Source organism: Aspergillus ochraceoroseus, assembly GCF_002846915.1.
Source record: "Aspergillus ochraceoroseus IBT 24754 chromosome Unknown P175scaffold_2, whole genome shotgun sequence".
Lineage (NCBI taxonomy): Eukaryota > Fungi > Ascomycota > Eurotiomycetes > Eurotiales > Aspergillaceae > Aspergillus > Aspergillus ochraceoroseus.
The window spans coordinates 1533194-1545860 of record NW_024468477.1 but is presented as its reverse complement, the minus strand read 5'-3'; the positions used below and the strand labels follow the sequence as shown (position 1 = coordinate 1545860).

The following is a 12667-nucleotide window of genomic DNA, read 5'->3' as shown; positions in this document are numbered from 1 at the left end:
GGGTCTTCGCGAGAAAGGAGAGCAAATCAAACCACGACGATATTAACCCAGGAATAAACAGGAAGACATCCTGGACCCCGTGGTCTAATTAAAAAGAGGATGCCATCCCGGGGGGTTGGTTGACTCACAAACAGAACCAGGTTGTTGGACAGGAAGAGGATGGGATGGGGGGCGATGCGGAGTACATACATACACAGGTTTTAGTTGCTTCTGGACGTGGGACTGAAGCTCCTAAAAATATGATACGATAATAATAATAATAATAATAATAATATAACACGATTAATCTTATTCTTTGACAGAGAATGGATCTCTTTTCAAGGGCAAAATTTCAGTTCAAAATTCGTCTAAATATAAACTGGTCATGGTGTTCTAGTCCTCCTCAAATGGCAGCCAATATAATATGTACAGCCGCACCAATGTCTGAGGATAAGGGCAAATCAGCCTTCTATAATAACAAGAAGAAGAAGAATAATAATAATACAGCGTCTAACACATAGGAAAATATACCTAAAACGCTAAACCAAAACCAACAAATGGAAATCAATGCAAATCATTCTTGAGTATCGTCAAGGTCGTCGTCTCCCAGAAACCCAACAAAAGCGCGGTATAAAAATGTCCTCCAGACTCGGTTCTTATGCTTCTTTTTCTTCGCCGCTTCGGAAGATCCATCATCACTCGTATCAGATATATTGGTATCGGTGACCAACAGGTCTTCTTTGTTCGGGTTCTTCTCTGCAATTCGCGTCGCCAGTTTGAAATAACTGCGCACGGTAAGGTCGTCCATCTTGTAAATCATATCATCTTTAGTGTCATACTCGATCCTGTATAAATCTGGGTGACCAGATATGGTCGCCGCCTCATCGTAGATCTGAGTCAGGTTGGCAAAGTACTGAGTGTAGCTTAGCCACGTCAGCGCCTGGTTGGAGTACGCTGGGCCTGGTGGGGCAGTTGGCGATGGGTGGTCAGGGATCTTAAAGTGTGGTGTCTTCTTCTTCTTCTTCTTCTTTTTCTTCTTGTCCTTCTTGCCCTTCTTTTTCTGCTTCAATTGCTCAGCATCGTCTAATGAGACATCAGGAGCAACGGATTCAAAAGAAACATCGCTGTAAGGGGTATCAGCCCATGTCGTCACAGCTTCTAGGCCAGTAACGTTGTATTCAATGACCCTTAATGTGGGAAAGTAGTTTGGCACGACACTGGGTGACACAAGCGAGATACTATATCGCTCAGCCCAGGGACCACCAACTTCCTTCAAAAATCGCCGTTCTTTCTTTCCCAGCACCCGAGGAATGTCATCAGAATCACTAGCTGCGAAAAGGTCTCCCGAAAGCAGCTCGTCTATTGCGTCGGACGACATATCTGGCGGTGACGGCAATTTGGCCCAATCCTTCCTCAGGTTAGACAAGTAGCTCGAACGAGACTGTATAGAGAAGTTTCCTGGGGTGTCATCGATCTCAAGAGTCACAGAATCACCGTCCTCGACGAGGTTGACTTTTTGGCTGTCCTGTAGCATGAAATGATCGACGTTCATATGCCCGTAAACACTGCCAACGACAACGTCTCTAAACCGGTCGAGCCACAGTGTATATTTCTGCCAGCAGGTTTCATCCCAGCTCCGTTTAGACCCGGCTCGCGCGGGGGGGACATGCCCGATAAGGATCGCCTTCATTTTACGGGCTCGTAGCAATTCAAGCTGTATACGGAGCCACTCCATGTGCTCGAAACCGGGCTCCGACTTTGCCTCACACCCGTCCACCGCGGAGTTGGATTCGAAGAAATACATGGTGTTCAGGCTGATGGCGGCCAGCTTGTTTGGAATCACATCTGCTGTGAACCACCCCCCTTCTTCAAAAGTATGCCGCTCGTGCTCGGGGATAAATTTCCCCCAAATTTCGCCAAGCCTCCTTGTCCAGCGATTTGGGCCGTCTTTGAAGATGTTGTGCGGCATAATATCGTTGTTGCCGATTGTGGGAATGATTGGAATAGAAAGGCCACGGGCGGCACTCTTGTCTTGGAAAAGATTGATGAATTTGTCCGCAAGGATCTCGTTTAAGTCTGCTATCTCATCGGCCGTTCGCGGAATTTTTTCGTCATTATCATGTCGGGCAGAATCCCCAGTCCAGACCACAAAATCAATCTTTCCCTTCAGGTTCTTTTCTATCCAGCGAAACGTTTCGTCCACCAGAGCGCGGGGGGAGTCACATTCAGTCCCGGGCTCACCGAAAGGTCCTGCTGGACCTTTTCCTCGGTGGCATACTTGCTTATCCGAGGTCTTAGCTTTATAGTGTAGATCTAAGTGGAAATCTGGGCGGAGGTTAGCTCAGGTACATTCCCAAACCGCAAACTCTTCCCGGCTCTTTTTTTTTTTTTTTTTGGAAAAAAGAGAGGGGGGGGGGGGAAGGGAGGGGTGTGGTTCCGAGATAGGGTAAGCAGTACCTGTAATATGAAGAAATCGCCCCGAGAGCTGTCTGGAAGACTCTCCCCTGTCACTTGGAGAGTAGACGTCGACATTCACAGGTAACGTATTACTGTCCAAGACTTGTTGATCTGTGATAGGAATGGCCGACGCGCAGACAACAAGACTGCAAAGACTCGAAAGCAACAATTTTGGAATCATTGGGACTTTTTTACAGGCAGGAGAAGCCCCATGAAGGCAGGCAGTTGATATAGAGAATTGCCGTTGATTATCATAAAGAGAAGTGGGCACGCGACTTGAATGAAGGATTCAAAAAAAAAAAAATAGTAACAGGCAAACGTCACTACTTTAACTTTTGCAAAATGCAGATCCTGAATGTGCGCCCGATGAGGAAAAGCGTCCGGTTGGTTTCGTCAAATTCACGGAAACCAACCAAGACAAGCGAAATGATGCAGATTTTACCTTCATTATATACCTTGAGAAGCAGCATTTGGACTTGGATACAACACGATCGGAGGTAGATCATGATCCTCCCACTGTTTACGGCAAGCTAATACCGCCACTCCGCAACAATAAATTTTTCGATTTTTTTGCGGGCAGAATTCCCAATTAGGACTAGTTGGGAGTAGAGATAACTTACATAATATTGTTATTATATACTATACTCTATATGGAAGTCACATGCTAATATATATTCTACTATTTTCTAATATAATTTAACTCACGTGACCCGTTGGCCTAGCGGTAGAGGCACATGATGATTAAATCCAGTAATATGATCACGTGATTACTTAGTATGACACGGCTGTTGATCTGATACCTCTATTATGTAGGAAAGGGCACGTATTTTTAAGTCTATTAGAACAGGCCTAGTTATCACCCCCAATTCTAAAACCAGGAGGCCCTGGGTTCGACCCCTGCCCTTGTCAAAATTCTTTTTTTGGAGGTCTTAGGAGGTCGATTTGAAGGTCTTAGGAGGCCGATTCGGAGGCCGATTCGGAGGTCGATTCGAAGGTCGATTTGAAGGTCTTAGGAGGCCGATTCGGAGGTCGATTCGGAGGTCGATTCGAAGGTCGATTTGAAGGTCTTAGGAGGCCGATTCGGAGGTCGATTCGGAGGTCGATTCGAAGGTCGATTTGAAGGTCTTAGGAGGCCGATTCGGAGGTCGATTTGGAGGTCGATTTGGAGGTCGATTTGGAGGTCGATTTGGAGGTCGATTTGGAGGTCGATTCGGAGGTCTTAGGAGGCCGATTCGGAGGTCGATTTGGAGGTCGATTTGAAGGTCTTAGGAGGTCGATTCGGAGGTCTTAGATAAATATTTAAGTGGTAGTAGTAACTACTCCGTAGTTAGCCAACTAGATTATTTGTGGGTAAAGCAAAGAAGACATACTAAATCTAAAGAGGAAATAAAGATTTTTAAATAAATTATAACTATAAAAGTAATAAATACAGGAATAAAGCATATAAGAAGAGATCCTAACACTAATATTACTTCCTCTTAATAAAGGGACCATATTCAGCAATTCGCTCTCTATCTTCATCATCAAGGGTATGGGTTCTTCTCGTGCGATAGGATGATCCAGAGGAAAGAGGACTAGAGGGTCTCTTTTAAGGAGGTAATATAGATTCCAGAATATTAGCAGGATCAGGAAGTGTAGAAAAAGAAGAGGAATATAAGGATATATCTTGGTCCTATAATGGAGTTGAATCCTTTAGAGGACTTGAAGGCTGTATAGACAATTCTGATCTAATGAAAAGACTATTTTGCCCTATTTTTCTTTTTTTCTTGCCTTTATCCTTCTTCTCCTACTTAATAAAGATATCTTCTGCCTCTTCCTTGATCTCTCTCTTATCATCAAATATGGTTCGTTCAATAATCACATATATATGATATAGCTTTTCTCCAGTACTACTTTTATGACTACTAAACCAATATTTAAGAAGATCATCAAGTGCCTGTGCCTTATTTGCCTGAGGACTAATAAATATCGGAGACTTTTTGTTGATACTCGTTGCTAACTGAAGGCTATCACCGGATTCTTGTATATAATGGCCATTCGGATTCAGGAGAGGAAGGAGGTCTTGGGTAATAAAATCATTGAAGGATAAAATAGTACGAGAATTGAGTTGAACCTGTACTTTTTCTATATCTAGTTAGTATTCTACTTAATAAAAATAAATCAAGAGAAAGGATACCAAGAGAGTCTAAAGATATTATAGGCCTTCGATCAATACTTCAATCAGTTATATAAAGATAGAAGGACACAATAGCTCTATAAAAACTTGGTCGTTCAGGTGCCTGAAGTCGATCCCGGTTACGTATTTGACAATACGAGGGCTGCCGATTGCGAGGAAAGGACGAAAACCATTGTGATATGGATAATGCAGGTGGTATAGAGGATATAGGCAAGGACCGTATTGGATAAGAAGGAGGCAATTCTGTTAAATCAACCACTGTACGTGGAATAGCTCCGCAGTCAAAACACTCGCGGTTTTCGCAATGTGGTAGGCCAGTTTCTGGACAATATCATGACATAGAAGACATATTAGCGATATTAGAAGTAAAAATATAAGATAGAGGGTATAGTAGGCAGGGAATGGTATAGAAGAAAGTAAAGATAAAGAAATTATAGAATAGAATAAGAATACATGCTTAATTTAAATATACTCCAAACTAGTAAGTAAATATAGAAAAATAGAAAAAGTACTTAAAAAAAGAAATATAAAGATTGCCTGTATAATAATTATAAAGTTGTACAAGGCTTACCTACCTGTACCACCTTACCAGGCAAATATCTTACTATATTGAAATGTTGTTCTTTTTATGCAGTATTTGGCTCCCAATTTAGTGCCCCGATTGGCCGGGGAACTAGCCCAAGGAATGGCTCGATTTCAAGCTGAATATAATCTTCAATAATATCACGGAGCTGTAGGTAAACTGCATGATAGGGGGTAGCCTCCTCATCAGGTTGAACCAGTGGTAGGTTTTCAGGGTCAAATCCAATCCCCAGTAGTTTTTATTTGCAGAATTGAAGAGTATTCGGGGGTAGATATTCATCAAGATCTTGAAAAATAATTATTATATTAGATAGACTCATAAAATAGTTATACTATAGTAAATAACTTACCAAACTCTTCAACCTCTCTTTTAAGAGTTTCCAGCGCTTCACTCTGTATAAAACTACCATAATCTAATACTCCATCATCTGGATAATGATAAAGTAGATATGGCTTGCCTGCAACTGAATTTGGTCGGTTTTTCTGCGCTCGAATTCGGTGGATATTCCAAGTATGAATAAATTGAGAAACCTGTGCACGAATTACTGGCATATAAATGCTAAATAAAGCAATCTAGTTGCTTAAAGAGCTTTTGGTAAAGTGGCCTTCCTCTGTTAGTATTCAAAAGTAATGCCTCCATTTAAAGACTGTTGATTTTGAGAGCTCTCCCCACCAGGCCTCAATTCATTGATTTTCTGTACTCCGTCCTAATATCCAACAGTCATTTGGTTGTATATTTGGGGTAGATAACTGCCGGAGTTGGATATGTGCCTGCTTAAAGAGACCTATCTCTGAGCCACAATCTGACCGGATTCGTAGAGGCTGTTTTTTCACAAGATCAAGAGTATTGAGATACTGGGATAGCACACTAACAGCTATTCAGGCTGAAATCCCACAATAAATCCATATGATATATCGTGAATATGCATCCATAGCTGCATATATCTCAATTCCATATGGCTCAAGCTTAAGATATCCATCCACAGACCATATAAAATTTGGACCAGGAATAATATATTCTCCACGGTTTCATTGTAGATCATATCAACGGCGCTCAATAGCCTCAGGAAAGGCCATTCGATAGGTAGAGAATAGACAGTCACTATAAGAAATTCAAAAATTAGTAAATATTTAAGCAAGATAAGGGTAAAAATAATAATACCGTGCAAGAATATGACCTTGACTACACATATAACGATGCAACATTTCCTTGCCATATCCTTGAATAACACCTTTTTCTGCTTCTTCTAGAAGGGCGCGAAGAATAGTATCAGTTTGAAGCTGTATTTAAATAGGATCCCGTATACGACAATATAGCCCAAGGCTTGTACGAAGGCGTTGAAGTATTCAATGTGAAATCTAAAATCCTTCCTTATAAAGAACATCTAGAAGCTCTTTATCTTCTAGTCTAACCTGAAAAAATAAGACCTTGATGCGGGCGTGTAATTAGGGATTTGTTGTAATAGTACGGTCGTGCCTTTAGATACCCCATTCCTGGAGGCGTGCCTCCAATGTACGCTTGCTGACTTTGACATTCTTATTAATAAGGAACTCGCGGATAGAATCAACAGATGACTGGGCTTGGTATAGTGAAATAATATTGCCCTTGTATGGCTCAAGATCAACAGCTTTTCGACCCATATTGCAAAAATATTAGTGAGAATATATGAAGACTTGAAGAACTTACTAGGTCTTATGATCTTATATAATATAAGATATATCTTGTACAATATTAAATATATGAATCTAGCAGGCGGTTGTTGTAGCGGTCAAAGGTCTTAGTGAGAATTTTGATTGTTGCGGAGTGGCGGTATTAGCTTGCCGTACACTGTTGGTCAGGCGAGTGCATACTGCATCCATCTGTTGTCCAGTGAAATGGCAGATAGGACCACTATCACTGCTCATGCAAGGCACAACAGCCTGTCCTTGTGGCCAGCACACCCACGTGCACCCGCTGGCGGACTGGTTTGTCCAGCCTGGGAGAACCTGCTGATTGCTCGTTGGTCAGCCGATAAGATAACTTTGGGTGAAGGGACCTTGTGGGAACATTTCTTGACACGACTAAAAGTATGATGGAAGGAATAGATGGATATGCTTCTACATCACCAGTACTGTTGTTTGAGGATGTCAAGTACGGATTGCAGGATAGACCAGAAAGGAAAACGGAGTTGGTTTCCATGTTGGGCTTAGTGTCGTGTCCTCAGGCAGCGAACCCTCTTGATGGAGGCCTGAACAATCCGATTCATCCTGAATGCTATTTTACTATTATAGAGTACCTAGGTATGCTTTAAGCTAAGTCATACAGCTTACCTATGCGCCATCCCGGAGACTTGATCGGAGGGTTTGTAAGTAATTTCTACTCCGGAGCTCTCTTTCTCTTTGCTTCAAATTACCTCCTACTCTGCACGGCGTACGGTGTGCACATGGAATGATTCATCCTGACCCCTCCGGCTGCGGGGTTCCTCTCCTGCTACCATTACAAATATCCCATGTAGACCCCCAAGACTCAATCATCCCACATCCCTTTCTCTAGTATTATTATTCCTTATATTCATTAATTCGTCTTTCTCTTTTTTTACCCCGTAACATCGACATCCATCATCATGGCTGGATTCCCTGCTCTCGAGCCTGCATTTACCATGCTGGTGAGTAAAGAAACCTGGGCTTTCTCGGGCAAAAGCGCCGAAGCGGATCACGCTTCAATCCGTTATCTTGTGGCTAACGGCATCTGCTCTATGTAGGTGGAAATTGACGCCCCTCATGTAGTTGGTGAGTTTTGTCTCTTACCCGCAACCGTGGAGGATTTTATAACCATGATATGATGTAAATTATATCCCGAGGTTAACGTTAACCCTATAAAGGCAGCGCCTCTCGCGGCGCCAGTCTCCAGGTCGTGGTACGTATCCAAGCCGGACCTCCCCAGCTCCAGCCTGCGGAGAGTAGAATCTGATATTTAATTTCCGAGAAAAGCCCATGACCGGGGGCTCTATCAAGAGCGAAGGAAGCTTCTCTCCAGCCCTTGATGCGGAGTTTGTCGGTGTCGGTAACGACTACATCCATGCTGATCCTGATGGTGGTCATCTTCGATTGAATGCACATGGAGTTGTCAAGTATCCTCCCTCCCCCCCTCCCCCACGGCAAATATACCTTATTTGATTATCGGTTCTAATTTGGGTGGACAATAGGACTAAAGATAGCGAGCCCGCTGTACGTTAATTGACTTTTTGGGGCTATGGGTATCGAAGAGAGACTGATTGAGTGCTTACTAGCTTATCTACGTGAACTACACTGGCGTGGTTAAATTCGGCGACCACGAGCGTGCGGTCTTGTCTGGTGCAGCAGAGGATCTGTCGACTCCGTTTGGAAACTCTTGTAAGTTCACCTCACCCGCTGGGCACTTTACCCTCGATTTAAGAGCGTTGTGGCTGATTAGAAATCTCCAGTCGTGCACATTACCTTTGAGGTGAGATAACCTCGCTCAGTACCCTGATATGTAACCCTAACCGCTATATATATATATCTCTCTAGACCGGCGACGCTCGCTACAAGGAACTCGAGAACAAGGTCTATGTCGGCCAGGGACGGTTCAACGCCGTGAAGGGAAAGCCTATTGTGGTGGAATACAGAGTTGGAAAGGTCATTCATACTTGAAAGAAGACAACTAAATACCACTCACTCACTCACTCACTCACTCACTCACTGTCAACCACTCCATCCATAATCTTACCACCTACATAAGCAATGGCCTCCTCTCCGCATCCACACCCACATATCCCTCCTCTTCCTCCCCCTGCTGCTGCTGCCGCTGCCACCGCTGCCCCCCTCCCAAACCCCACCACCGAAACCCCCTCGTGAAAAGCCCCCCCCCAAATCCACCACGAGTCGCAAAGAACCCATTCTTCCCCCCGCGCCACAACACACACAGCCTCTTCACAGCCCAGACAAGAAACATCCCCAACCCCATAACCAACAACGTACCCACGATCGAGCCCGTCGCGGTCAAGAACGTGATCGTGCTCACGCGACACCCAAACGGAACAGCGCGCAGCTCCCATCGTTCTCTCCACCCGAGGGGACAGATATCGGCAGCGTGGAGGGGAGCCAGGATAGGAAACCGGGTGGGGTTTGGGACGCATGTAGAGGACTAGAATTTCCGGAGAGAGTTATTTTTCCTTGGTCGTGTTTAAAATTAAATCTTGCTGGGGGATGGGGGGGGAAGTCATCGATGGAAGATGCGAAGGAAGTATATAGAAAGAAGAGGGGGGGAGAGCGTACTATTGCACACCAGCTGCAGGGTAGATCTCCCCGTAAACATAAATCGCAGGATTGTAGCCGCCAGCATGCGAAGAAGAGTGCATCGCTGGCGCTGGCGCTGGCGCTGACGTCTGTTGGGGATGACGTATTGGTGTCCATTCTTTCCAAGGCGGAGTACGGATACTCCGTAGTCGTGTGTTGTGTTGTTGCCTTGGGGTTTTTTTTTTTTTTTCCCTTTTTTTCTTCGTGCGAGAGATACTCCGTAGAAGAAGGTTAACTAATTTGAGAGTCAGATGGTATGGTTTAATTAAGAGTACTGAAGATAACGGTAGATGAGAGGAATGAATGAATGATGGAGGGCTGTCTCAAATCCCTCGTAGTACTTGGGTATCATCAGCTCACCAACTTAATTTACCAGGTACTGTAAAGATCAAATCTAATACCAGGAAGTGGATGTTTGGTTCGTGATTGTGTACATTAACTCATATATTCTTTTGAAGAGGACTACGAGATCTCAATAATAATACCATCATTCAAGAAGTACCATACTCCCATTCGAAATTGGAAATGAATATGCCCAAGGGTAACCCGATGCTAAATATTGCCCCCCCAACGGACGTCAGACAACTCGCTTAACCTAAACACCATGTCAGTAACGACTCGACGCTGCCAGTCCAAGTATAGAGAGATATTATTATCTCTTACCTCGAAAAATCTCTTTAGCCACCACACCTGGAAAACACCTTCTCCAATAAGCACCGCAAGCTGGAAGATACTCCACCACTTCACGCGGGCGTTTGTGCTCTCGGCCGTGTTGCGGTGTGTCCGTTCTCTCACAACAATATAAGACTGCTCATCCTTAACCTGGGCCAATGCCTCCAGAAGTCGGCGAACTGCAATCGTAATCAAAACCATTAGCCCCGAGCACGCGACCGATCCTGGCTGTTTTGTTCTCCCATACCTTCAACCTCCAACGGGTTCTGCGCCATCTCCGATTCCGGGACGTAGACGATTCCATGCACATTGAAAGACACTTCCTTCGAGTTCGAGGTCCAGCCCTCATTGCTGAAGCAGTAGACATATTTGCCGTCGGCATGAGCGGTGAACGAGTAGTCCTCGGAGGAGATAGCTTGTTTGAAATACTGGCGATTCTTCATGGGGTCCTCGACCTGGAAACTCTCCCAAAAAACCAGTAATAAATGAATTAGTATTGCTGGGTATATATTGAAGATCATAAAATCATTCTCCAGTAGAGAGAGAGAGGTAGGGGATGCAGTGGCTAGCTGGTAAAGCCTAGATTCAAATTTCGTACCCAGAAATCAATCTCCAAGTTTCCACTACCCCCGAACTCCCTATCGCCAACCTGGAAAGACACGGTCATCTTATCATCCTTGTGTAGTGACTCGTGGAAACATTCTCGCGAGTGAGCTCGAAGCTGGATGTTGTGTGCGGTCACGGCGGTGATCCAGCTCAGCGAGGCGATCAGGAGGGAGGCGGCGGAGAAGCGCATGGTGGGTGTATATATTCTTCAAGCACAATTCCCAACTCTATCCTTGATTAAAAGAAGAAGAAAAATCAGCTCCCCCCTGGTGATTAAGGTGAAGGTGTGGTGGTTCAAATTGAGTCTTGACGCGCAAGGTGGTCTCTCACTTTTTGGGAACTCAAGACGCTCGGACCATCTTGTAAATACTAACTAATCCGCTTTGGTTTGTATAACTACAAGTAGTTCAACGTACAAAGATTTAAGAATAACCCGATTTTGATATATATATATATATATATATATAATTACTTTTTTTTATCTGTTGCGGAATGTGCTTAACTGGATATTGTGATTCTTACTGCTGTAACTATCCACGGGGTAACTACTAGTACGGAGTAGCTGCTAAGTGTCCACCCCTGTAGACTCGATAATAATTGAGAATACTTGGTATAGACATTGGACCTGTATTGCCTGGACACTAGCAGGATCGCTCCTGCCTGTAAATAGACTTTGGTGGAAGTAACTTGAGGAAATAACTTCTTATTTTAGGAAGCAACATTGGTTTGTAATTGCAACCAATTCGTCTTGGTAGCTTTTGTTTGCATATATCTATATCTCTGGTATGCTACAGTATCTGCCTACTACCACAGCTTCTGGACCGAAATTTAGCTTCCGTGGGCATCATGCCAGTTCTCATATCGGACGGGAGGTGTTACAGGGTACCGTTCAGAACATTCCTCAAGGGTAATGTATGTGGAAAGCTCCTTTACCGAACAAGCAAGGTGAGCACTCCAACCAGTAGATTCTCCTGGATGATCCGCAAAGCTGAATGAACCTGTTGAACAAATAGAGTGTATCGAGGCCAATGGTAAAAGATGAACAAAGGGACAGCACAGCGCGCATGTCATCCAGAGCCACGCAGGATCCTGGTATCAGCACCATTCCGTGGACCGCAGAGGACGATAGGCTGCTCCGGGAATTAAAGACCGCAAAGGTATCCTGGCGGAAGATCTCGATGGTGATAGACGATAGACCAATAAGGGACCTCAAAAGACGCTGGGACTGTATTCGGAGTGGCAAACCCAGATACTCCCAAGTATACTCGTTTGCGGAAGATGCGGACGGATTTTATTCAACCATTGAACAGCCATACGCCTGGGGAACAAAATACCAAGGGAAAGAGCGCCATGTTTCGTTCAGGACGCTACCCACTGACGAGGCAGATGTGAGCTTAGCCAGCTTCGAGCGTTGCACCTGTTCTTCTCAAGAACTAACATTCAGTTAGACGGACGAGGAAGAGGAAGAGACCCAGGACGAAGATGAAGATGAAGACGAAGAGGAAGAGGAAAATATCTCTCAACCGCCAAAGATCAAGAGAGTGTATTACATCGATGATGCCTTCACCTTGGAGGACGTTTTACTTCTCCACAAAATCGCCTCAGAATGGAGAAAGGACCGATGGACAACCATTAGTACTCGATTCAATGAGATGACTGGACGTCATATCACCCCGGATGAAGCAAAGTCGGTTATTGACACCTAGGAAACAATGGCTTTACTGGGAGAGAACGGCTTAGAACAGATTAAAGGGTCGAGACCCTGGACCCAAGATCTCTCTGCTTTTTTGCCCTTGCGTTGGTTGTATCCATTTCTTGCATTTCCAGGGTTGAGATGGAAGAAGTTGAGGATCCGACATCATTGACTTTTGTATGTACTCGACGAGTAAATAAGAATCG

The 12667-nt window shown here is 44.3% G+C and overlaps 6 protein-coding genes across 6 annotated transcripts; 2 read left to right on the top strand and 4 right to left on the bottom strand.

The window, feature by feature from the left end:
- Positions 1-311: 311 nt before the first annotated feature.
- Positions 312-2881, bottom strand: P175DRAFT_0521758 (endopolyphosphatase). The gene is made up of 2 exons (XM_040899221.1): positions 2437-2881; positions 312-2304 (listed from the first exon to the last, which is right to left on the bottom strand). The coding sequence occupies exons 1-2, from the start codon at positions 2615-2617 to the stop codon at positions 554-556; spliced, it is 1932 nt and encodes a 643-aa protein (XP_040754025.1). The 5' UTR covers positions 2618-2881; the 3' UTR covers positions 312-553.
- A 1023-nt stretch (positions 2882-3904) lies between these two features.
- Positions 3905-6835, bottom strand: P175DRAFT_0507447 (uncharacterized protein; the record flags this gene model as incomplete). Its single annotated transcript, XM_040898270.1, has 9 exons — positions 3905-4019; positions 4227-4560; positions 5545-5739; positions 5896-6069; positions 6091-6213; positions 6244-6296; positions 6357-6475; positions 6578-6597; positions 6682-6835. The coding sequence occupies 9 exons, from the start codon at positions 6833-6835 to the stop codon at positions 3905-3907; spliced, it is 1287 nt and encodes a 428-aa protein (XP_040754024.1).
- A 962-nt stretch (positions 6836-7797) lies between these two features.
- Positions 7798-8845, top strand: P175DRAFT_0529703 (DUF3237 domain-containing protein; the record flags this gene model as incomplete). Its single annotated transcript, XM_040899714.1, has 8 exons — positions 7798-7839; positions 7936-7963; positions 8056-8090; positions 8165-8304; positions 8380-8401; positions 8464-8566; positions 8638-8657; positions 8723-8845. 8 exons carry the CDS (start codon positions 7798-7800, stop codon positions 8843-8845), a joined length of 513 nt encoding a protein of 170 aa, XP_040754023.1.
- A 241-nt stretch (positions 8846-9086) lies between these two features.
- P175DRAFT_0416160 (uncharacterized protein) lies at positions 9087-9607 on the bottom strand (the record flags this gene model as incomplete). Its single annotated transcript, XM_040893077.1, has 2 exons — positions 9087-9338; positions 9470-9607. Coding segments are annotated over 2 exons (390 nt in total), but the record flags the coding sequence as incomplete, so codon positions are not given.
- A 303-nt stretch (positions 9608-9910) lies between these two features.
- Positions 9911-11023, bottom strand: P175DRAFT_0499150 (emp24/gp25L/p24 family protein). Its single transcript, XM_040896669.1, has 4 exons — positions 10761-11023; positions 10410-10617; positions 10154-10341; positions 9911-10085 (listed from the first exon to the last, which is right to left on the bottom strand). The coding sequence occupies exons 1-4, from the start codon at positions 10956-10958 to the stop codon at positions 10068-10070; spliced, it is 612 nt and encodes a 203-aa protein (XP_040754021.1). The 5' UTR covers positions 10959-11023; the 3' UTR covers positions 9911-10067.
- An 809-nt stretch (positions 11024-11832) lies between these two features.
- On the top strand, positions 11833-12625 carry P175DRAFT_0473886 (SANT/Myb-like DNA-binding domain-containing protein; the record flags this gene model as incomplete). The annotated part of the gene is made up of 2 exons (XM_040895193.1): positions 11833-12156; positions 12271-12625. The coding sequence occupies 2 exons, from the start codon at positions 11833-11835 to the stop codon at positions 12472-12474; spliced, it is 528 nt and encodes a 175-aa protein (XP_040754020.1). The 3' UTR covers positions 12475-12625.
- Positions 12626-12667: the final 42 nt, after the last annotated feature.

Coding starts and splice junctions, on each gene's coding strand:
- P175DRAFT_0521758 (XM_040899221.1), bottom strand. CDS start 2,617: ATGATTCCAAAATTGTTGCTTTCGAGTCTTTGCAGTCTTGTTGTCTGC. Junction 2,305..2,436: donor GCGATTTCTTCATATTACAG/GTACTGCTTACC, acceptor ACCTCCGCCCAG/ATTTCCACTTAGATCTACAC.
- P175DRAFT_0499150 (XM_040896669.1), bottom strand. CDS start 10,958: ATGCGCTTCTCCGCCGCCTCCCTCCTGATCGCCTCGCTGAGCTGGATC. Junction 10,618..10,760: donor ACTTGGAGATTGATTTCTGG/GTACGAAATTTG, acceptor GAGAGTTTCCAG/GTCGAGGACCCCATGAAGAA. Junction 10,342..10,409: donor GAACCCGTTGGAGGTTGAAG/GTATGGGAGAAC, acceptor TTACGATTGCAG/TTCGCCGACTTCTGGAGGCA.